Source organism: Diorhabda carinulata, chromosome 10 (assembly GCF_026250575.1).
Source record: "Diorhabda carinulata isolate Delta chromosome 10, icDioCari1.1, whole genome shotgun sequence".
NCBI classification, from domain to species: Eukaryota; Metazoa; Arthropoda; class Insecta; order Coleoptera; family Chrysomelidae; genus Diorhabda; species Diorhabda carinulata.
The window spans coordinates 5326822-5351729 of record NC_079469.1 but is presented as its reverse complement, the minus strand read 5'-3'; the positions used below and the strand labels follow the sequence as shown (position 1 = coordinate 5351729).

The 24908-nt window shown below is 31.3% G+C and overlaps 1 protein-coding gene across 2 annotated transcripts in view; it reads left to right on the top strand.

The window, feature by feature from the left end:
- The window catches only part of LOC130898706 (LIM/homeobox protein Lhx5), a 118704-nt gene that overhangs the window by 77140 nt on the left and 16656 nt on the right, over positions 1-24908 (top strand). For both annotated transcript variants that reach the window (XM_057808172.1, XM_057808173.1), the window contains exons 4-5: positions 10819-10979; positions 11040-11294. In XM_057808172.1, the coding sequence (XP_057664155.1) occupies positions 10819-10979; positions 11040-11294 (416 nt within the window). The remainder of the gene's footprint in view (positions 1-10818; positions 10980-11039; positions 11295-24908) is intronic.

Sequence of the window (24908 nt, the reverse complement as noted above, 5' to 3'; positions counted from 1 at the left end):
CATGAATCAAAAACCTTATTCTAATTATCAATAAATTTTAATAAAAAAAATTAGCTTCGAAAGTGTGGGTTGATCTTGATTTTGTTATAATTGATTTAAATATTATAATCAAAAGGAAATGAAAAAATAAGTACCTATTTGAACATAAATACATGCTTGAAAGAATATAACCTTTGATAAAGTACAAGACTTTCAAGAAAAACACCTTTAAATGGAAGCTGGCTGTCGATTGAGATCATTCAAATTTGATCTGGGAATGCTGTAGGAAACTCAATGACTTAGACAAGAAGAATAATTGATTTGCTAGGACAAAAAAATTTCACTAGAGCAGAATCTATCACATACAAGATTTTAGAAGGAAAAATAATATTAAAGAGTGTTTCTCTGGTGGATATAGAGCTCTGAAGCTGAAGGTAGGTAATGAGGAATAGTAAACAACTTGTCCAGATTCGCATTACAATATTTAATTTCCAGAATCAATGAATCATTCAGAAGTATAGATAAACAACAACATTACACAAAATATTCATCCCTTGGAATACCTAAATAAAACCAAGTAAGGTACTTTTAGGTTCATAGTTTGGACACAATAAAGTAAGTGGCAACCGTGGTTTCAAGATTAACCAACAACAAATAAATTTGCATATTCGATAGACCTTCTACTAGAGGCTAGCACCGAGAGGAGCCAAACAGAAAAGAGACGACAACATGTATCAACAAATGCTCAAAAAACGAGTTCAACTGTTTTCAACCGACTTAAGTTTGTTCCCTAATATGATTTTATTGTTATAGAATATTCACCAAATTGTATCTGTATTATCGCGCAACAAAAGCAAGAAAAAACAAAAAATGGTCTTAACAACTTTTTCTACTAAAGGCTTTTTAACTCTATAAGTCTCTTTGATCTGTGATTTGTAATTTTTTTAATTTACAAAGAAAACTTTAAAGCAACGAATACATCTTTGTATTTAATTTTACTGAAATTATCTTCGCTTGTTATATTAAGTACGACTCTGTAGAATTGTTAATGATGGGTTTTCCTATCTAAGAACACCTATGATAACATTTTGCCTATTTGATGACCGGTATTATTCGTGTGATTAAAACATGTTTGGAGATAAAATTGAAATGAAAATATTAGAAATTATGTGTAGCGATCTACTCCGATTCCAATAGAAACAGTCAAATTTGACCTGGAATATTGTAGGAAAATTGATTACTCAGGCAAGAGGAATATATTTACTAGAAAAAATAACTTCTACTGAAACTGATTAATCTGAATCTATCACATACTCAATTTTAGAGGAAAGAATAATTATTCTAGCTAATTCTTTTATAATACAAAGAGATCCGAAGCTGAGGATAGATGATTCAGCAATGAGGTTACAAAACCTTTCTGTTAACTCTCCAATTTCTAACCAATCTTCTTAATATGTTTCTTGAGCATACCGTTATCACTACAACAAAAAACGCTTATAAAAACTTTAATATGCGGATAACAAGGATAAATTAACCAAACGAACAACTTGATTCTTATATATATAATATTTTCGCTACTTTCCCCTATTTTGAGTGAATTTGACGTGGATATATGAAGTACAACATAGTGAGAAACGGAGTTTTTGCCTCGAGGTACGGTTGGGTTGAGTAAAGCAGCGTTATATACTACAACTACGGACGTTTTGAAAGATGTGTTTCTGCTCATTGGACATTCGATTTTGATTTATTTGAAGAATATATTTTTTTATTTATTTCTTATTACCTTCCAATCTTTCGTTATCTAACGAGTGTGGTACGGTATAAACAAGAAACGGTTCATATTTTTACGATGACGGATTTCGAAATTTATCGGTTTAGTTAGTTGAGGTCAGATCGTCTATTCCAGGTGGTCTTTGTATTTATAGAACAGTAATTGAAGTTTTCTTTCGCAACTTTCATCATTGTTTTGATATGCACCTAAAAGGAATCGGAAATTATTATAGACTCCTTAGAAAATGCTCAAATTCATCCGCAAAAAATTAATAAACACACTATATTAGATATAATTCAAGTTTAGGCTCAGGTCAATTCTTAGGTTCGAGGCTCGCGTTCTAGCGCATAGCCAATGAGGACAGGATTTCATTTTTTTATAACATATAGTCCTCCCTTCTCTAGCCCTATTTGAATTGTCGATATTGCAGGTTTTCCTGTAACCTGCTGAACCGATTCATCAGCCCAATGGCCGACGATATAGATTAATGCAGCCGCAACTGTACTTGCCCGCATTTGCCCAAATAATAAACAAAAAGAAGCAAAAAAAGATTTGGAAAAAAATACAATGACATAACAAACCAAAAAAACACAAAAAAACTTTTCTAAACCTGGAAAGACCCGTTTGTTTTCTTAGGTTGGAGCTTTCTTTTATTTCTCTCGTTTGGTTATCTGTTTTTTTTTCTTTTTTCGGCACAAAGCAGCGCAATCATTAACCTATCATCACATCCCCAGCCCTGCAAAGAAGCAACTCTTATATCAGGGCCAATTCCAATGAACTTTAGTCTCTATAAAAAATTCCTCATCCCACCCAAATATACCCAACGAATCTCTCTTTCTCTCTTATTGTCGATGCCGTTTCCTTTTTAATTGTACCAAAGCATAGAGGCACGAAATACCAGTGAACATTCTTAATAAAAGATACAAATGTATAATTAGAATAGTAACAACATTAACAAATGAAATGTCTAAGTACGAAAAATATTTTGTGGTTATGTGAAACGACATTTATGATTGGTCCAAATAGTGCAAGCCAACAAACGAAAATCAAGAACCCGACCTCGAACGTGATGCAAACAAGAGCGTCAGCGCGAGCGTAAATTTCATATATCCAACTTAAAGCAAAGATTAATACAATTTTTTTTAAATATAGGAAAGTTGAAACCCTTTTTTAATTATAACTATTATTTGACGTAGAAACTGTATTGTAGAAAAGCTCAATGTCTTTAGAAACTGTCTTACAAAATTTAACTGTCATTTGTCATTTGTCATTTGTCATTGTACAATCTTGTACGAAAACGGAACCATTTCAATAGGAAACTTTATTCTCATATTATTTTAATGACATAATTCACAATTAATATCAGTAAGAATAATACAGGGTCGAAAAACTGAAAGCGTGCATCGAGCGCACATTTGCAGTTATAAATCCTTGTATTTAGCTTAAAATGTTTATAACCGTAAAAAAAGAAGTAAAAGTAGGAAAGAGATTAACGAAGAGTTAATACTTTCTCATCAATACGAATATAGTCATAGTCTCCTAACCTAACCACTCTTAAATGGAAAGGCTTTTTTGTGGAAAACCCAAAATACGCAATTTTTTGATTATTTTGAACCTAACACCAAAAATGCACTGATTCTTAGAAAAAATAATTTTCTTGTGCGCTCTTTGAACGGATTCGACAGGTTTTATCCTTAATAGCTTCATACTTGTTCTTTCTTTCATATCGCCTGCTCCTTCTTCGATATCTTTTCACATTCTGGCTCTAGGTCGTTACTCCAACTTTTTCGAAGTCTACTTCGTGCTCCAATTGGAGATTTATTGTTCGCTTTCACCAGCTATCGTTCTCGGTCTAGTAGTGTTCCGAGATCCGTCTCAAAATTTTAATTTCTCTGTCTCCAAAAGTTGTTTAGTTTCTTATTTTTCTGGCATTGTTTCTAATGTATAGGTCTGATTGTTGCTTTGTGAATTCGTACATTTCTTGTCTTGGATATTTGTTTCGCCCTACTACATTCTGAAGACCTTATTTGCTCTGGCTACTTGTCTTCTTACCTCGTTTTCTAAATCTCCATCTCCATTAGAGCCAGCTCTTAGTTGACACGAACTAGAGCAGGTTTATCGGCCTCTCCGAGGAACGGGGATTTCAGCTTAAAAACCGAAATTTATTGGTTATTTTTTACCGGATACCTGGTGGTTACTAACATACTTATTTAACTTCTAAAAGTTTCCGTTCAAATTGTTAGTTATAGAAAAATATCTGTTATTTAAGAAAAATAAGAGTTCGGAGTTGTTTCTGATTTCATTTTGATTTTATTCTTGCCTTTTAATGACGATAAATATCTTTATGCCAAGTATATACAGTGTTATGAACATTAAGTTAATTTGATAATATCTTTAACCAAATTTGGCTCCCTCTGATTTCTATTTGTTCTCGCATCTCGAAAAATTAATAAACTTTCTTAATATCGTGTTTTTGATTCATATTTTCTCGTCGTGATGTAAAATATTATGGTACAGGGCTGGAATAAAGTAATGGATGATTTTTTTTCACTTACTCAATTTGATTTTTTTAATTTTAACCTTGTTATGGAATCTCGAAAACTAATAAATCGATACTAGAAAAATCCAAAGTCATATTTTATAATTTGATTATTGACAAAGAAAATTATTATTACTAAGTTTTAATTATACGTATAGGTGTTGTTTTGATTATGTTTAATTGAACAATTATAGTTTTTTTACAAATTAGTTGTATGATTTCGTAAGAAACTAGCATCATTATCACGAAACAACCAGTAATTTTTTTTATTTATAAACATTACTTCTAAGAATGACAATGCATTTCAAATAATTGAAAACAAAACTTATAATTAATCAATGCAACAATGGTTTCATCTGAAAAACTGATAAAATAATAAATTTTTTTCTTTTCATCTTTTCATTTCCAAATTTCAAATCAGTTGTCAAATTAGTTGGTAGCAGTTTCCTAGCAACAAAAAAAAATTGTCTAAATTAAATTCAGAATCCGATTTTTGATACAATTAAGACTTAAATAGGTCAATTATTGTGTAGATTTTGGCCAACATAAGCCAAAAAAGTTCGATTTTTGAATGATGATAAATTAGATAAACCAATTTTCGACAAAATATTCCAGCTTCTAGCAGAATTCAACCACTAATAGCCCATTTAACAAAATAAGACTTGAAATAGCCATTTTCGAATAAAAAAAATATATTTTTAACCAGATGCAACTGAAAAAATTGCAAAATTACAATCAGAATTTAATTTTTGAAGCATTGAGTACTTGAAAAAGTAATTGTTGAGTAAACTTAACTTCAATTGTTGACGATCCAAGAAAATTCATTTTAGGAAGATAATATCTTAGTAAAGCCAATTTTCAATATGAAGTGAACAATAATAGCCAATTTTTGAACAAAATAAGACTAAAAAAGTTCAGTTGTGACCAAAATGAAACTGAAAAAGTTTAACCAAAAGCAAATAAACACTTTTTAGGTTAATTAAGACTTGCAAAAGTATTTTTTGAACTAATGTCACTCAACATAATCGGTTTTTGGCCTAACATAAACCAAAAAAGTTCAATTTCCGAATGAAACAATTTTAGAACAGTCCATTTTTGATTAAAAAGCCAACTTTCATAGAATTGAACTGATAATATTAGGAATTTTCAAGTAAAATAATAAATAAAAAGTCAATTTTGACCAAAGTGAATAAATTTTTAACCAGATAAAACTGAAAAGATCCACTTTTTGACCTTGAGACTAGGGACAATAACTTTTTGAGCAAATTCCGCTAATAAAAACCACTCTTTTATCAAAGTTAATCAAAACAATTTTATCGTTGAATGACTATAATCTCAAAAAAACTTTTTTTCGAATAAATTTACCAATTTTCATAAAAATTTAGCAAAACGGGACTTAAAATAGCCAATTTCAACCAAAATGAATGGATCTTTAACTAGATTGAACTGAAAAAATTCTCTATTTGACCTAATTAAAATCAGAATCCAATTTTCGAATGAATTAGACCGAGGACAATCACTTTTTGAGCAAATTCAGCTAATAAAAACCACTCTTTTATCAAAGTTAATCAAAACAATTTTATCGTTGAATGACTATAATATCAAAAAAACCTTTTTCCGAAAAAATTTACCAATTTTCATAAAAATTTAGCAAAACAGGACTTGAAATAAACAATTTCAACCAAAATAGATGAATCTTTAACCAGATTGAACTGAAAAAATTCTCTATTTGACCTAATTAAAATCAGAATCCAATTTTCGAATGAATTAGACCGAGGACAATTACTTTTTGAGCAAATTCAGCTAATAAAAACCACTCTTTTATCAAAGTTAATCAAAACAATTTTATCGTTGAATGACTATAATATCAAAAAAACCTTTTTCCGAAAAAATTTACCAATTTTCATAAAAATTTAGCAAAACAGGACTTGAAATAAACAATTTCAACCAAAATAGATGAATCTTTAACCAGATTGAACTGAAAAAATTCTCTATTTGACCTAATTAAAATCAGAATCCAATTTTCGAATGAATTAGACCGAGGACAATCACTTTTTGAGCAAATTCAGCTAATGAAAACCACTCTTTTATCAAAGTTAATCAAAACAATTTTATCGTTGAATGACTATAATCTCAAAAAAACTTTTTTTCGAATAAATTTACCAATTTTCATAAAAATTTAGCAAAACGGGACTTAAAATAGCCAATTTCAACCAAAATGAATGGATCTTTAACTAGATTGAACTGAAAAAATTCTCTATTTGACCTAATTAAAATCAGAATCCAATTTTCGAATGAATTAGACCGAGGACAATCACTTTTTGAGCAAATTCAGCTAATAAAAACCACTCTTTTATCAAAGTTAATCAAAACAATTTTATCGTTGAATGACTATAATATCAAAAAAACCTTTTTCCGAAAAAATTTACCAATTTTCATAAAAATTTAGCAAAACAGGACTTGAAATAAACAATTTCAACCAAAATAGATGAATCTTTAACCAGATTGAACTGAAAAAATTCTCTATTTGACCTAATTAAAATCAGAATCCAATTTTCGAATGAATTAGACCGAGGACAATTACTTTTTGAGCAAATTCAGCTAATAAAAACCACTCTTACCAAAATTAATCAAAACAATTTTATTGTTGAATGACTATAATCTCAAAAAAACTTTTTTTCGAATAAATTTACCAATTTTCATAAAAATTTAGCAAAACGGGACTTAAAATAGCCAATTTCAACCAAAATGAATGGATCTTTAACTAGATTGAACTGAAAAAATTCTCTATTTGACCTAATTAAAATCAGAATCCAATTTTCGAATGAATTAGACCGAGGACAATCACTTTTTGAGCAAATTCAGCTAATAAAAACCACTCTTTTATCAAAGTTAATCAAAACAATTTTATCGTTGAATGACTATAATATCAAAAAAACCTTTTTCCGAAAAAATTTACCAATTTTCATAAAAATTTAGCAAAACAGGACTTGAAATAAACAATTTCAACCAAAATAGATGAATCTTTAACCAGATTGAACTGAAAAAATTCTCTATTTGACCTAATTAAAATCAAAATCCAATTTTCGAATGAATTAGACCGAGGACAATCACTTTTTGAGCAAATTCAGCTAATAAAAACCACTCTTTTATCAAAGTTAATCAAAACAATTTTATCGTTGAATGACTATAATATCAAAAAAACCTTTTTCCGAAAAAATTTACCAATTTTCATAAAAATTTAGCAAAACAGGACTTGAAATAAACAATTTCAACCAAAATAGATGAATCTTTAACCAGATTGAACTGAAAAAATTCTCTATTTGACCTAATTAAAATCAAAATCCAATTTTCGAATGAATTAGACCGAGGACAATCACTTTTTGAGCAAATTCAGCTAATAAAAACCACTCTTTTATCAAAGTTAATCAAAACAATTTTATCGTTGAATGACTATAATATCAAAAAAACCTTTTTCCGAAAAAATTTACCAATTTTCATAAAAATTTAGCAAAACAGGACTTGAAATAAACAATTTCAACCAAAATAGATGAATCTTTAACCAGATTGAACTGAAAAAATTCTCTATTTGACCTAATTAAAATCAGAATCCAATTTTCGAATGAATTAGACCGAGGACAATTACTTTTTGAGCAAATTCAGCTAATAAAAACCACTCTTTTATCAAAGTTAATCAAAACAATTTTATCGTTGAATGACTATAATATCAAAAAAACCTTTTTCCGAAAAAATTTACCAATTTTCATAAAAATTTAGCAAAACAGGACTTGAAATAAACAATTTCAACCAAAATAGATGAATCTTTAACCAGATTGAACTGAAAAAATTCTCTATTTGACCTAATTAAAATCAGAATCCAATTTTCGAATGAATTAGACCGAGGACAATCACTTTTTGAGCAAATTCAGCTAATGAAAACCACTCTTTTATCAAAGTTAATCAAAACAATTTTATCGTTGAATGACTATAATCTCAAAAAAACTTTTTTTCGAATAAATTTACCAATTTTCATAAAAATTTAGCAAAACGGGACTTAAAATAGCCAATTTCAACCAAAATGAATGGATCTTTAACTAGATTGAACTGAAAAAATTCTCTATTTGACCTAATTAAAATCAGAATCCAATTTTCGAATGAATTAGACCGAGGACAATCACTTTTTGAGCAAATTCAGCTAATAAAAACCACTCTTTTATCAAAGTTAATCAAAACAATTTTATCGTTGAATGACTATAATATCAAAAAAACCTTTTTCCGAAAAAATTTACCAATTTTCATAAAAATTTAGCAAAACAGGACTTGAAATAAACAATTTCAACCAAAATAGATGAATCTTTAACCAGATTGAACTGAAAAAATTCTCTATTTGACCTAATTAAAATCAGAATCCAATTTTCGAATGAATTAGACCGAGGACAATCACTTTTTGAGCAAATTCAGCTAATAAAAACCACTCTTTTATCAAAGTTAATCAAAACAATTTTATCGTTGAATGACTATAATATCAAAAAAACCTTTTTCCGAAAAAATTTACCAATTTTCATAAAAATTTAGCAAAACAGGACTTGAAATAAACAATTTCAACCAAAATAGATGAATCTTTAACCAGATTGAACTGAAAAAATTCTCTATTTGACCTAATTAAAATCAAAATCCAATTTTCGAATGAATTAGACCGAGGACAATCACTTTTTGAGCAAATTCAGCTAATAAAAACCACTCTTTTATCAAAGTTAATCAAAACAATTTTATCGTTGAATGACTATAATATCAAAAAAACCTTTTTCCGAAAAAATTTACCAATTTTCATAAAAATTTAGCAAAACAGGACTTGAAATAAACAATTTCAACCAAAATAGATGAATCTTTAACCAGATTGAACTGAAAAAATTCTCTATTTGACCTAATTAAAATCAGAATCCAATTTTCGAATGAATTAGACCGAGGACAATTACTTTTTGAGCAAATTCAGCTAATAAAAACCACTCTTACCAAAATTAATCAAAACAATTTTATTGTTGAATGACTATAATATCAAAAAAACTTTTTTTCGAATAAATTTACCAATTTTCATAAAAATTTATCAAAACAGGACTTGAAATAGCCAATTTCAACCAAAATGAATGAATCTTTAACTAGATTGAACTGAAAAGATCCTCTATTTGACCTAATTAAAATCAAAATCCAATTTTCGAATGAATTAGACCGAGGACAATCACTTTTTGAGCAAATTCAGCTAATAAAAACCACTCTTCTACCAAAGTTAATCAAAACAATGAACAAGATCTACTTTTGACCAAAGCCAATTTTTAAATGAATCAACTGAGAAAAACCTATATATAAAAAATTTTATTGAGTTAAGACATGGAAATATGAGGTTTAAGTGAATTTAACTCAGATAAACCCATTTTTTTTTCATATTAAACCAAGAAAGCTAGATTTTTGAAAGATTATAACTTTGTATCAATATGAAAAAATAATAACCAATCAATAAAAACTAGAAAAGTCAATTTTGGCTAAGGAGAATCAATTTTTTCGAAATAAAAAGTCAATTTTTGACTCAATCGACCTATTGAATACCCAAATTGATTAAGCTAAATTATGTTAAAGACAATGAAAACTTTGGAAAGATAAACTTAACATGCAATAAATAAAATAAAACAAACAAAGTTTTAACTATATTAAACTTTAAAAACTCACAAAACTTAATACCTCACGTCTACACTGTATCATATAGATCGTTGTTAGGGCGTTATACAGGTGCTAGTACAATAGTTGTATCATATTAATTAATTTGTGTCACATATTATGTCCCCTTTTCATTCTATGGCACTGGGGATGCTCATAGTTTGTAGCTGATCCATTATTTCCGCACCTTTCAGACAGCCAGGCCATTAGATGGCTCTAACTATCAAAATTCTTCGGTTTCTATTTAATATTTCGCCTGGTATAATGCTCTGGAGCTTCTCGTTTCGACGGTATGTGGGTAAGAGGTTGCGTTCTCTATGTAGCAGAGTCTGCACGTTGGATTCTCTTCTAAACCTAACCACTTCGATATTATTTCTATTTCTACTCCTTATAATGACTTGTAGATCGTCTTTATTGTATAGGCATTGCAAAAATTCACGATGTATTACAATTAAGCTATTTTTTTTCACGTCAATTGAATATCAATATTATCATCCATATTTTATGAATATTTGAACAAAACTTTGAGTATATCATTAAAATTATACAGAAAAAGTTTATTTAATTTTTAGTTTGTTAGTCATAGACATCAATAACACAGTTCCAATTGACTGCTTTGGGTTATTCTTAGAGTACGTTGAAGTAGAAAGAGAATCAGTTATAATATGTGTAGTGCAAAGGAATGCGTTCCGATTATTCAGTTATACAGTATAATAATTTCTAAAATATTACAAATAAGTAAAAGAGACTTTCCGTACAGCGTGGAAATTGAACTTTTGCTGTCCAATAAATATTTTTTACGACAACGTTTTTGTTACAGAATCTCTGATGGGTTCGGCGTCTGAAGATGAAGAAGATGACGAAAATAGTACAACTTCCTCAGTCGTTAAACACCATTCAATACACGGTTCACTCCCTCCAGCACCCGGCGAAACAAATAACAATTCTCTCCCCCCCGACATCAGTAGTTCCCTTGGACAGGTAAATATTTACTAATTATACATAGAAAAAATTATGACATTGATTGTTTATTTATTATAGGATTCTAAAACTGGTCAAGATGATTCAGAAGATCAAAATTCCCTCGACGGTGATCCAGAAACGAGGGATTCCCAAACGGAAAATAAAAGTCCTGATGATAGTAGCGCGGGTTCGAAACGTAGGGGACCTAGAACAACGATAAAAGCGAAACAATTAGAAATTCTGAAGACGGCTTTCTCGCAAACGCCGAAACCTACGAGGCATATACGGGAACAATTAGCGAAAGAGACAGGATTACCTATGAGGGTGATACAGGTATAAATTCTTTTCATTTTCAGTATTTTTGTTTATCCACTCAGTATAATTTTACTTTCTGCGAACATATATTCGAAATATCTCATTATAACCCCAATTAGCTCCGTTGACAAACATACCGAATTGAAATTAGTCACAAGTTTACATCTCAGTCGACTGATGCGACTGGTGTCGTCATCTGCTGCGTATTTTGGTCACAGCACATTCGATTTTGATTTTTAAAGCGACTCAAGCGCGACCTGGCGCGCGGTTTGTAAATTACCGATGACGGCGAGGTGTGGTCTCATATGTACAATTTTTCTTTTCACTTTAAATCAGCGGCGACGCTATTAAAATTTTAATTGAGACATCCGTCAATTTCTTTTTACTTTACTTACTTTTTTATCTAAAAAATAAAACGATTGTTCATCTTGTAGATACGAAATTTGAATATAGTAACTAACAGAACAATCTAAATCGATATATGGAATTTTATTCGATCTAATCTCGAATTCGATACAACTTATAACAATGTAATTAAACGGTTAATTTATTAATTGATTGACTAATCAACTATAAATATTGTAAATAAATAAAACTTGATTGTTAATTTAAAAATATATACATGAAAGGATGATATATCATTATATAAACATTATTTTTATCAGATTCGTATTTATGTGCCATTTCCTACGATAAATTTTAATGGGTATTTGCGGTAGATTTTGACCATCTGCAAGGACGGTTGTAAATATCAATATTTCTCCCTCGGGGGTATTTTTTAATAGGAAGGTGGATACCTACATCTGTTGCCATCCACTTTGAAAAAGCGTGCCTAGTAGAAATAAATTTTGAAAATAATATTCACATAAATAATTTCTTCAATAACGGTTCTTATTTTATTTACATTCTTCTCTTCACTTTGCCTCATTGTTTATTTCTGAGTGAATCGAGACTAAATTTACTATTCAAATCCTTCTCTAACTTAAAACCTTTAATAAAAATGGATGTACGACGACGATTTTTGAAAATAAATCTATACACTTTTCAATATTCTAAAGTGGAGTTTATGTTGTCAAACTTTAAAGTAAGTTACGTGTTCGTGGTGGAGTGGGAACCCTGATGGGAACCACACTCTTCAGCGGTACTATAAAAGAACCCCTAGGGGTTGTCGTAGCAGCGGGGATGCACAAAGATATACAATCCAAACATTAGTCAAGCTAATATTTTTTAAAATGCGATTGAAAATTATGAGAACGATTTAGCTGCGCCAATTTGTAGCAATATTCAAAAAAAAAAACAAAATAAAATCAAGAGAATAGATAATAACAGGTCAAATTGTTAGCTAAATTATTTATTTATCAACGATGTTCGTTATCAAAGACTCTCTAATTCATTATAAAGGTCAACAAAACTTTTAAATCGTGTGATATTTCATCTAATCATTATCGATTCGTTAGTTTTAGTGATGAAATATTCCCCCTTGACTTTACTGTAATATTGAAAAAAAATTTCACCAAACACGATAGTTGAATATCCTACTATCACCACTTTAATGCAAACCACCCCTGTGATTATAACACCAGGGATACGGGATGCACCGATTTTCTTCCAAAATGGCAGAAGGGTAAAAAAAATATCTGTTGCCATTTATTTAAAGGAATCGTTAGAGGTTTAGTACACTTTCCAAACAAAATGTGGTGATTCGCCAGAGCTTACAAACGCCTGTACGGGATGCTCCGTCTCCGGATTTTCTGCGTCTACCTTTGTATACTGAGCTGTATCTTCTATTCCAGAATAGCACCTAGGTTTGGAGGAAAGTTCGAGGTGGGCTGGTAGGTCCTAACGATTGGATTGTCTCGCCCAAAAAGCACTTCGTGCCCGTTTCAAGCTACTTAGGTTGCGAAAAAACGACTGTCTGAAGCCGCGGCAGATCGACTGCGTTAAGGCCACTATAATCAGTGCTTTGCCTTCTATTTAGAGCTTCTATAAGATCCATCGTATGTATAGATCGTCCTTGACAGCAACAACTAACTATACATACTGTTTTGATTCGATCCTCGATACCAATTTGATATCTAACTGATGTTATATAAATTAGTAGGGCAGGTACTGATTTATTAATATTTTTGTGAATTTTTTTCTTGGAATCATCTTCTTATAGATCCGTGTTTATTACATTACTAAAGTATATTCAAAAATCTAAAGAAAAAATAAAGTTTCCTTCAGCGGACAATATTTACGAAGCATTCGACAAGCCAGAAGAGAAAGTATGTTCAAGTTGATAGAGCCCTGGGCAAGGTCTAAATCCACCGCCAGGATACTAATGATCTTGTTATTTAGGGAAGATTTGGTTGCCTTTGCCAATAATTTGGCGTAAATGACAACTTTATGATTGACTAAACGCACTCAAAAACAGTGACAGAACTTCAATTGCAAAAATGCATAAGGACAGATTTAAAATATGCTGTGGATGAAATGGAAACGTGGTATGACGATGGCAGCATCAATATGAAAGAAAATAAAAGGGGACTACTGAGGGAAATTATACTAATTTTCCGGGAGGCAGCGGCCAAAAGTCCAAATTGTGAAGTGTTCAGAAATGCCGCTTATGTTTGGTTCTTGAATGTACGCATCAGCACGCTTTGTTTCTTCTCAGTGTGTAAGTCAAAAGAAAATTTTGAACTATTTATTTGTGTTGTGAATGTCTACCAAATTGATTACGCCTAGTACGCTCCAATTCCTTTTTCAAATAGAATATAAGCCGCTAAAAAATTTATCTGCCCAAATTTACAACTTCCAAAATATAGTAACTAATAGGCAAGAACTGAGACGTAAAAATTATACGAAAAAATGTCAATATGTTCAAAATGTGGTCCGCATTCATTCAATATCTCAAGGGCATAGCGAAGAAACTTTAAAATCAGTGGAACGTAGCATTTATCAGTTGTGTATTTTTCGAAAAGGTGGCAAACCGCTAATAGGGGCTAATAGAATGAAAAAAAGATTTCTGGAGCAAAACGGTGCTTGGCTCAATTAACTGTATTCATCCTATTGCTTATTTGCCTGATGAGAAACCATCAATTTCTCGCATGGAACGGCCCGAAGTAACTTTTGAAGTCAGTAGCGAGAGAACTGAAAGAAGAAAAACCAAATCTGTTAGGGAAGAATTGGGCGCAACTATCAAAAGAATCCAGGAATAAAGATTGGACTAGAAAAACGTCAAGGCAATTGACTAATGCAGATATTTATTAGTATTTTACTAGTTACATCCGATCCAGTTATTACTAGCTTAAGGAAGTTACCACAGAACCGAAAGAAAGCATTATCTCTGGAATTTTAAAACTTTTGGCTCCACCCAGCGCGGATCCAGGGGAGGGGTCTTGGGGGTCATGTCCCCACCTAAATCCTGATTAATTAAATTGGTTTTTGTTTGAAAGTCGATAAGGAATTGAGGTTTAAAGTAAAAATTCCGTAAAATTCGTCATTATGCTGTTAAAAACAACGTAATTAACTTATATTTTATGGGTAAAATGCTTAAAAAGCCATGTCTTTGGGGGAGGACTCTTCCTAATACTAATGACCCCCCCTTTGTCAAGACACTGGATCCGCCCTTGTGCGCCACCTGATGAGATAGAAAACATGTTTGAATCAATTACGTTCTTCTCGATAGTTTATAATGTTTATTTAAAAAAACATTCACAGATTATGATAAATTATTGTTATTTTAGTATATTTTAACAAACTAAACTCAACAATAAAAACTTTGCATGTACCTTTGACCACGTTTTGATGTCATCGAGCTCACTGTACATCGTTCCCAAATATACTGTAGTTTTGTTCGCACAGACAAATGCCGGACAAGCTGGACATTTTTTTCTCCGCAAGTGCGGTTTAAATCATTCAGTGACTTATTTCTGATTCTATAAACATCTCTCTGTTTTTCGAGTTTAATATTAGTTCCATCTATTGCGCCTATAACTTATGAGAATCCATTGGGTAAAAACAGTCACCTTATATACATTTGCTCTTCAGTTGTTGGCCAGATTATGACATTACCGGACAGATTGATTGAAAAGTAAGCTGTTCTGACTTCTGTAGGATCCTGATTATGTCTAGCAAACCATAAAAATATTACAGTTGGTGATTGTTTTAGTCTTTCTGCTATTTTAATTGCAACTGGCCGACGTACTCTGCTGGTGTTTAGTTAGGACCTCTAAATTGTCTCTAAATTTTCATTTTTCACCTCGTTAATTTTTCCGATTAAGTCTTCGTTTCTCAATGGAGAGCTTTGTTTTGTTTCTTTGTTCTGTATCTATTATTAAAAAGAGAACTTGGCTTGAAAGTATAAATACGCCAGATTCAAATCAGCAATAATCATAAATTTACACTCAATAAAATCCCAAATGAAGCAAAACATTTCTAATTATTATTCAAGTGTGCAGATCTCCAAAGAATCCGCGGATAGCTGTAACTTCTTTAGTTATCACAAAATATTCGAATAAAAAGTAGGTTCTTTCGATTTCTTCGGAAGGAACAAGTTTATACAAAGTGAGAACATCTACTTAATTTTGATATTATAACGTTTAGATTCCTTTTCCTGCCGATGCAATCGACTTTATCCTCTTTAGAATAATTTTACCCTTTGCAATCTATTATCGTGTTTTGTCATTTCTGGAGTGTGGTGGTTTCCAGTTTCATCAATACAAAGCAAGGAAGAGAACTTGTCAGAGACCCCTTGTACAATATTTATGAATTTGAAATAAAAAATAGTAAGAAAAACTACACGAACTATCTAACTATGTTAATTTTGTGAATTTCAAAAAAAGTTGGTTATTTTGGAAATGGGACATTTGGTATATGAAATACAAGATGCGATTTCGTGTATAGGAATTGTATGGAAAACAAGAAAAATCATTGAGCAGCATACTGCGCTCAATACAGGAGGGAATTCATAACCAACTTACTTTTGAGGCGGTCGTCGTAAACAACTCACTCGAGCAATAAAACGCCAAAGCGGCCTTTTTCAGATATATAAATATTATTTTTAATATGTGTTTTACGGCCTTATAGATATTTTATATTTTTATATATTCAGGTGTTAAGATTTTTGTACTTTATAGGCGGATCGTTTCAAAGAGGTCTACAACATAAAAATGTCAAATTTTTATTTGAGTGATATTCCACGTTTTTCTTCTTTTTCATTTTTGGTTTCGTTGAAGTGGCTTTTTATTACGATTTTTTGTGTTCGATAAATCATTCTAACGAAGCGTACGGGTACTAGGAAACTCAACGGGATCTCTTTTGTAGAACGAGGATGAATTTTTTTTTTGTTTAAATATAGGGAGCGACATAAATGTACGGAATAAATATTTTGAGAAGTTACTCTTTTGTAGAAGCGCGTCTTGCGAAATAAATTATCTTTAGTTACATTCATAAAAATGCTACGTTAAAGTCTAGAGACATTTTTACGATATTGATGATTAATTTATGACGTCTATGTCGTTGCAAATACATAAAACTATAGAAAATTAGTTCACAAAATGGATACTGAGAAAAGAAAAGTCATCCATACATTTTTTACTCATTAATTCAATGATTAACACACAAAACTATTAATATTGTTAATAAGAACAAAAATTATTACTGAAACACGCTGTTAACACTACAGCCTTTGGCTATTAGAATTAGTTTCTTCTTCTTCTTTCACATGCTTTGTCCAGTCTCTCTAATTTTGGCGATTACCATTGCAAAAATTGTACGGTCCTCTACCAAGTCAAAAAATTCACCAACCAGTCTAATGCCCATCTGAACCACTACCAACACGTCTGTTACGTTCTTCCAGCTTCTCAGCGTTCCTCGATATGCCCATGAGAAAAAGCTGTAATAGTCGATAGAGTTGCCTTTCGACGTTTGCTCTACGTTGTACATTGAACATGTTGTGTCCAAGAAATACGGAAAATTTTTCCGTGAAGCCTCATTCATCATCCTGATCTTTGGAATCCACATCTTTACTTCGTACAATATTGTCTTAACTTCAAATTATTATTAAAAGTTGCCTGAGCAATCTCTATTCTCTGTCCGGATCTAGATCCTCTTTAATAATACTCCCAAAGTATTTGAATTATAAACCCTTTCAATTTGCCGTCCATTAAGCTTTAGGGTAGTGCCATGGTGGGGTTGCCTGCTGAGTATCATAAATTTGGTGTTTGCTATATAATCAACTATGTGATTAATCTGTAAGCATGTACTTTTTTGACATTTCTGTGTGTGGTAGCAGTTGGGAATGATTCAGCTATATGCTTGCTAATGTTTCCATCAAATCTTTTGAATTTACGTTGAAGTAAAACCCTTTCAAACGTAACTATTCGACACTCCATTTTGTTAATGAGTGCTTAGATACAAAATGGCTTCTTGTCCAAAATTTATATCGAAGTATTCAGCTTAACAGGTATGGTAAAGTTTGCTGATAGCTTACATCATCTCTCCGTACCAATATTAATATCTAATGTCATCTAATTTAGCTCTAAGTGGATATATATGAGAAAATTACACCCAGACTTGACATTTGGTGTAAGCATTTGTTGTGAAAGCTTCAAGTATACATGGTGCTTTAAAATTGCATTACGAGTTAAATTTCAATAATAAAATTAGACCTTTTCAAAAACTTGATGACTATAACAGTTGGTGATAGAACAAAAACTGGTTTTTCATGAAACATGTGAAAAAAGAAACAAGAATGAAGTGTAAAATGAGATATATTATTATTGCTCTCATATGATGTTAAATAAAAAACGTTAGATTAGATCAACGATCATAGACACAAAGAATTGCCCAAATCTGTCTGGCAAAATTATTTACAAGGTAAAATTGAATGTTTCGTCACTATATGTGCTTGGTAGAAGTCGCGTCTATAATTTTAAAGCAATTTTGTTTATGCAAATTGAGTCTAAAGAATATTTAGATTTAGTAAATTTACAAATAAATTCTTTCAGTTATATAATTGAATATTTTCAATTAAGAGCTTGAAGTCGAAACAAATATTAACATAATACCGTGTAAATGTGTTTCCAACCACTTTAAACCAAGAAATTATTTAAAAAAATGAAATGGAAACATCGAGGAATTAGTTTATTTATATAATTAATAAACATATTAAAAATCATAATAATTAGAGTAATCAGCAATATTTAAAATGCTTAAATGTAGATGAATTTAAACCTAAAAAACACCAATAATAAAAATAAGCATCCTTATTGTTCGTATTTACATATTAATATAATTTTCGAAAGTTCCTTCTTCAGTTAACAATTTTTTTCAACTTTTTCAATTTACTCGCGGCACGTCAATCAAATTATTGCACGCAATTAACAGCCTAAAATACGTAGAATATTTATTTCTCTTTTTTGATTAAATCAAGCCACACTAAAGTAAACACAAATCACGATTATACGCTAACTGATAGTAAACAAATAATTCATCACCGATGGTGACGTCAGATGACTTTTTGACAATCTTTTATCATCCCAAATTTTTAACACAAGTTTAATATAACTGAGCAATCATTTGTGTGTATAATCGTTGAGGTTAGATTAGGTAAGGTTACGTTTAGTTAGGTTAGGGTTAGATTTTCTTCTTCTGTCACATTCTGCTATGTCAAGTGTCAGGCCTTGTTTCACTTTTGTCAAACATCAACTAATGTAAAACGTAACCGTAAAAGACAAAAAGTTGAGAATGAGAAAGTGAAAACAGAATACCGAATCATGATTAAGACAAGGTCGCAGCTCATTTCCCATTCAAATTTTGACTATAAATTAATAATTTATAGAAATTCCGGTATTTATCTAATAACGTCACCACAGCAGAAGTTGTATTAATATGCCAATTGTGAACACTCTTGTTTTTGCAGTTAACTTTCGATTTACTTGTTATTTGTCGAATTATAATAGATTCAATGTTGTTGCAAGTTTTCAAATAGTAATAAAATACACTTTTAACAAGGTGGTAGCTTATTATTAAAACTTTATATTTGCCCTAATGAAGACGCATAACTGAAACAAAAATATTTCCCTCGAGGTAATTCCGCACATAATTCTTTCATAAATATTTCCCAAATTACTACCCTCTGAAATAATTAACACGCCCCCTGTAATTAAAAATCCCAAATCAAATACATCGTAATTTATAACGAAAAAGACAGAAATGATCCAACCTATAATTATCAACGAAAATTTCTCAAATAATTAATAAAATCAGTTGAAGGCCGTTACTAAATTTGAAAAACGACTGACGGTCTAAGTCGGTACGAAATACTAAGAAGGATCGTATGTTTTTGGGAAAATGACCTTTTCAAAAGGTTGGTCAAACACGACAGGGTGCTTTTGATGTATCACGCTTATAGTATACAGTGCGTTTCATCAAGTAGAATCTATAATAATTACGAGAGATATTCATAAAGTAAGTTAAGCGCGCGTAGCAAATTTGAAATGTGCTATTAAAAACCTTGCTAGTTCGGAGATTTTTATAAGCAAAAAACCTTAGAAATACGGGAATATATATGGCAATAATATTTTATTACTATGAAAATATCACCAAAGAAGATATCGCGGCCTTACCTGTTATTTTGAACTGATGTATATGTTAATTTTCATATTTAATTAATTTCTTATAAAAAATTTCTATTCTTTTGTATCTTGCGCCAAAGCAGATGGCTTCGACTCATGTCCTTCTCTTCTTTTTTAAAATATTTCCTAGCATATTGTCCCATGTTGTTTCTGGTCTTTCTTTGTTCCTCTTTTATGGTAAATATTTTTCCAAATGCTCGTGGTACTTCATCGGAAGCTTTTACCATGTATATACAATATATAATGGTTAGGACGATGTTATTTTCTACCAATGATTTTTTTTATTGTGGACACATGATCTTATGTACTTCCGGAATCTACTTTGAGTCTTTTCCAAAGCTCACAGCTTCTTTTCGATTAATTGTTCAAACGGTGTACCTAACAGAGATATTCCTCTACAATTATTGCAGCATTTGCTGTTTCCTTTTTCGTGCACTGGTAATGTCAAATCAATTTTCCAATATTTTCTTCCATTAATACTGTAATGAAACAGCTTTTTCTCCCATATTCTTTATAATTTCTGCTGTGATTTAATCTTCAGCCCAGTCCTTGTATACGAGCCCCGTCCCATTTCACTTAGGAAAATTCGAAATTATTAAACTTTATTTTAAAATACCAAAAAGTAGCTGTTAGTAGAATGTTTTAAACTTTTAGTTTTACGTCTAAAATAGGTTTTGGATGAATATTTTCAAATATTTTGAATGACATTTAATATGATAGGTCTTGTTGATAATAATTTTTTATGCATATTACAAGGGTTCATTGTTTCCAAAATTGTATTCAAAGTTTCATTAGGTCTAAAATACGCAAATAATAAAGTAGGCTTTGTAAGCGATATTTTCACAAAATGTTCTTTTAAGTGAGAGATAATTAAAAATAACATATATATAATAAATAAACATAATAAACTTATTCAAAAATGGGAAAAAAGCACTCAGAAATGTCAAAATACAGTGTTCGAAATATGGTTCGTTTGTATAAAGCAAATGGTTCGATTGTCACATGTCACAGAAAGGCTCAAAAATTAGGATTTCGCATATACAAGGTGAATTTTGTAACACCTTAGTTTGATGCATATTTTTCTAAATTTAAATTACATCTTTACATAGGCTAAGGAAAAGCCATTATCGATTCAAATCCAAAAGAAAAACAGACTTAAATGGGCCGAAGAGCAACAAAATTGACATTTTGAACAGTGGAGCTGTATACACTGTAGCGATGAGTGTCGTTTTGAAGCTTGCGTGGGTGACGATCGAAGTAGAGTTATTCGACAAAAATATAAAGGTTTATCTGTGATGATGTGGGGCTCGATATCTGCAAGAGGAGTGGAAAAACTGCATTTCATAAACGGATATGTCAATGTCAATACTGAAAAGTACCTGGATATTTTATAAGAATCATTGTTGCCAACAAGAGAAGTAACTTTAACCGCTGGGAAAGCCTTTATTTTTCAGCAAGATGGAGCAGCATGCCATAAGTCAAAAAATGCCTCAAAATGATTCTCAGACAACAATATTCCACATTTAGAGTGGGTTTCAAGTAGTCCAGATTTATCACCAATAGAAACACTTTGGCATGAAATGAAAAAGCAGTTACGTGCAAATCCAGTTAGAACTGTCATGGAATTAAAAGAAAGACTACAAGAAATTTGGGATGATTGTACTCCCGAATAATGCCACAATTAAATAAACACCATGCCTCAAAGAATTACGGCTGTTATTGAAAATAAAGGGGATGTTACGAAATGGTAACTTTTAAAAGTATGTTTAATATTTAAGCTTTTTTAATAACATTTGCTTTTTGTTTTTTTTTGGTTTGTAATGTTTGTAGAAAAAATAAAGTGCTCAAAACGAAATAATTTGCCGGTTTTCAATAGCTGAAAAAGCAATAATTAGAAATTTTTTTCAATTGGGCCATCTAAAATGGGACGGGGATCGTATTCTGTGTTATAAGCAATCTCTTTTTGACCAATCTTTCTATGATCTTGGGAAGAAGTGCAATTGGGCGATTGTTCAAAGCTTGATCTTCATCTCCATTACGCAGAGGTGTAATTATTGCTGGCTTAAGGCAATTTGGAAAAGTGCCAGTTTGAAATGAAATGTTTATTAAAGTGGTAAAGTGATTTAGTGTACATTCCAGTAGACTCGAAAACATTTTTAATGTAATTCCATCTGTACCAAATGAGAATTTATTTTTGATTTCATTAATTGTACTACAAGTCTCTACTAAAACTATTCTGTATACTTTTACGTAATTTTGGACAAAACACTATCCGAGAATTTCTTCTTCTAGTGGACCAGGGTATATTTTAGTTATTTTCAATAAGCCTGAGAGAAAAAGAAGTGGATGCCAGAGTAGTTAATGTTTGTTACAAATAAATTAACAAAACAAATAAATTTTGATAATATTCAATCATTTATTTATTATTAGTAGTATTTTTGATTCGTTTGGTATACCAGACCCATATAATCGCGGTTCGTTCCGCCAATATTTCAAAAAAATACAAATTTTATAGACGCCGGCGGCGGTTAGTAAAAAGAAAAAACACAAAAGTTTATATGCCGACAGAACTTGGAAAGGTCTACTTTATAGGTATTCTCAGGGGTACCAACTTAATAATCACCGGCATGTGGATGATAATGACAATAATAACAGTATTTTATTTATACATTATTTGTCACGGGCATACTTAATTTGATGTTGTGTCCTCCGAGTAATCTGATGAACACAGAACCGTATCTATACTGAAAAGTTTATTTAACTAATATTCACATATATGCGGGAAAATGATGATTTTATTCTGATCTATTCGATCATTTATAGACTAAATTTAATAAAAATAAGAATAAATTGTTACACGGAACTCTAAAGTATTCAGTTTTCTTCAAACATAACAACGTCTTCTACTACTTTGTCTCCAGTCCTGATCAAAGGGTCCGAGAATGATGTCTGGTTTGAATTTTTTTAATTATTGGACATGCCGTAACTTAAATTTAGCAATTTATCGTACGTCTCTAGCACTCATATTAGCGCTAATAAAAATTACATTTCTACTCCGCCCTCATTTCTTCTTGCAACGCACCAATAGCTTGCTTACGTCATCAGCGCCGAATGAGTTTCGTTCAACAAGCTACAGCAGCAATCTCACCACTTGTTATGTACCATTCTATCACGTCGTATAAGTACATCATGATAAATTCAATTCTTTTTCTTCTCTTTTTCGGTTCCTTATTCAGAAGTAATAAAAACCAGTTTTATATTGGTGTGTCCAAAAAACTTATTTGGTAAATAAAATGAGAAATATAAAGTACTTTGTGGCTTGCCTCTATAAACAGCAGCAATCTCTCAATAACAGGAAAATAAGAAGACAATCTTCGATCCTTTCAATCACGATTTATGAGAAAACGACTAGTTTCATACAGAAAAGGAAGGAAATAATTTTTATATCAATTAATTAATAAATTTTTATTCGTTCTAAATGTCTCACTTTTAACATTTGTGGCTATTATTTGCCATTATTTTCTGTACCACATATCCAGTTAGTCTAAGAGATTTTCGTTTAACAGAAGATATCAAGTCAATTGTTTAAATAATTTCTGTTTTTCAACAATTGCACACGGTAGCTTTGATTAATCCACTAAAGGTAGCTTCAAAGCTTCTCATAACATACGACAAGGTTGAATAATTTACTTCAACTTGATTGTTGCTTGACGCATAAATACGAGGACGGTTCCAGAAGTACCTGGCCTAACATAGAGATAGCGGTAGTTGTTTCAAAAGTTCCCCTGTATTAGAATGTACCCAATCTTTCAAGTTTGAAGACGTCAAGTTGTTTAGTATTTGCTTGGCAACCACAATAGCGAACGTTTTCAGTGAATTTGTAAACATGGAATAATTGGTCATTGTTATGTCATATAATACTTTTATTTGAAATTCCTCAGCCCAACCAATATAAAAGCTGAATTAGATTCTACTCTGGGTGAGACTGCTCCTTCGTTATCAACTGTAAATTATCGGGTAGCAGAGTTTACGACCAAAATCGCAGTGGTCGACCAAATGAGGTGACGACTCCAGAAATCTTGAAGAAAATCTACTGAAAGATCGACGACTGAAAGTGCGCGAGCTAGCAGACACAGTAGGCATTCCAAAAAGTGCGGTGATCGCATATTAACTGAAAATTTGGACATGAGAAGCTGTGTGCAAGATGGATACCGCGTTTGCTCACAACGGATCAAAAACATCGACGTGAAGATATTTCCTTCGAGTTTTTGGCAGTATTTCACAGAAATAAAGCAGAACTTTTGCGCCGTTTCATAATAATGGATGAAACGTAGGTCTATCACTTCACATTCACAAAAGAACAATCAAAACCAATGGACAGAAAAAGGAGAACTGGCTCAAAAGAAGACAAGCAAGCAGGCAAAATCATGGCGTCGGCGCGTGGGATAATTTGCATTGACTATTTTGAAAAAGGTAAAACTATCAACGGCAAGTATTATGCCGGCCGCCTTTGACTAAGAAGAATTGTTGTTTTATCAAGACAATGCACCAACTCATCCGTTAGTTGCTACTTCACACACCCTATTGGCCAGATTTAGTCGCTTCGGATTATTTTCTGTTTCCGGATTTGAAAAAATGACTCGGTCGTCAAAGATTTTTCAATAATTAAGAGGTGATTTCGGCAGTTAATGGCTGTTTTAAGGTACTAGACGATTCTTATTATAAAAAGTGTATCGAACTTATTAAACAACAAATTTATGTGTTTCCTTTGTTGGGCCAGGTACTCTCTTTCAAACTATCGACCTTTAAGAATACATATTCTGTACTCTACTCTAAAAAGATTATAAACTTTGTCATTATTCTTCTAAAAATAAAAAAAAACACATGCTTTTATTCTTTTGTTGTTTACTATACGAATTAAAAAATTATAGATGAAAAAGGGTGGCAAAACACACCCTCCAATATGTAATGTTTGATATGACAAGTGTTTGACTTCCAATATAGCTACTCT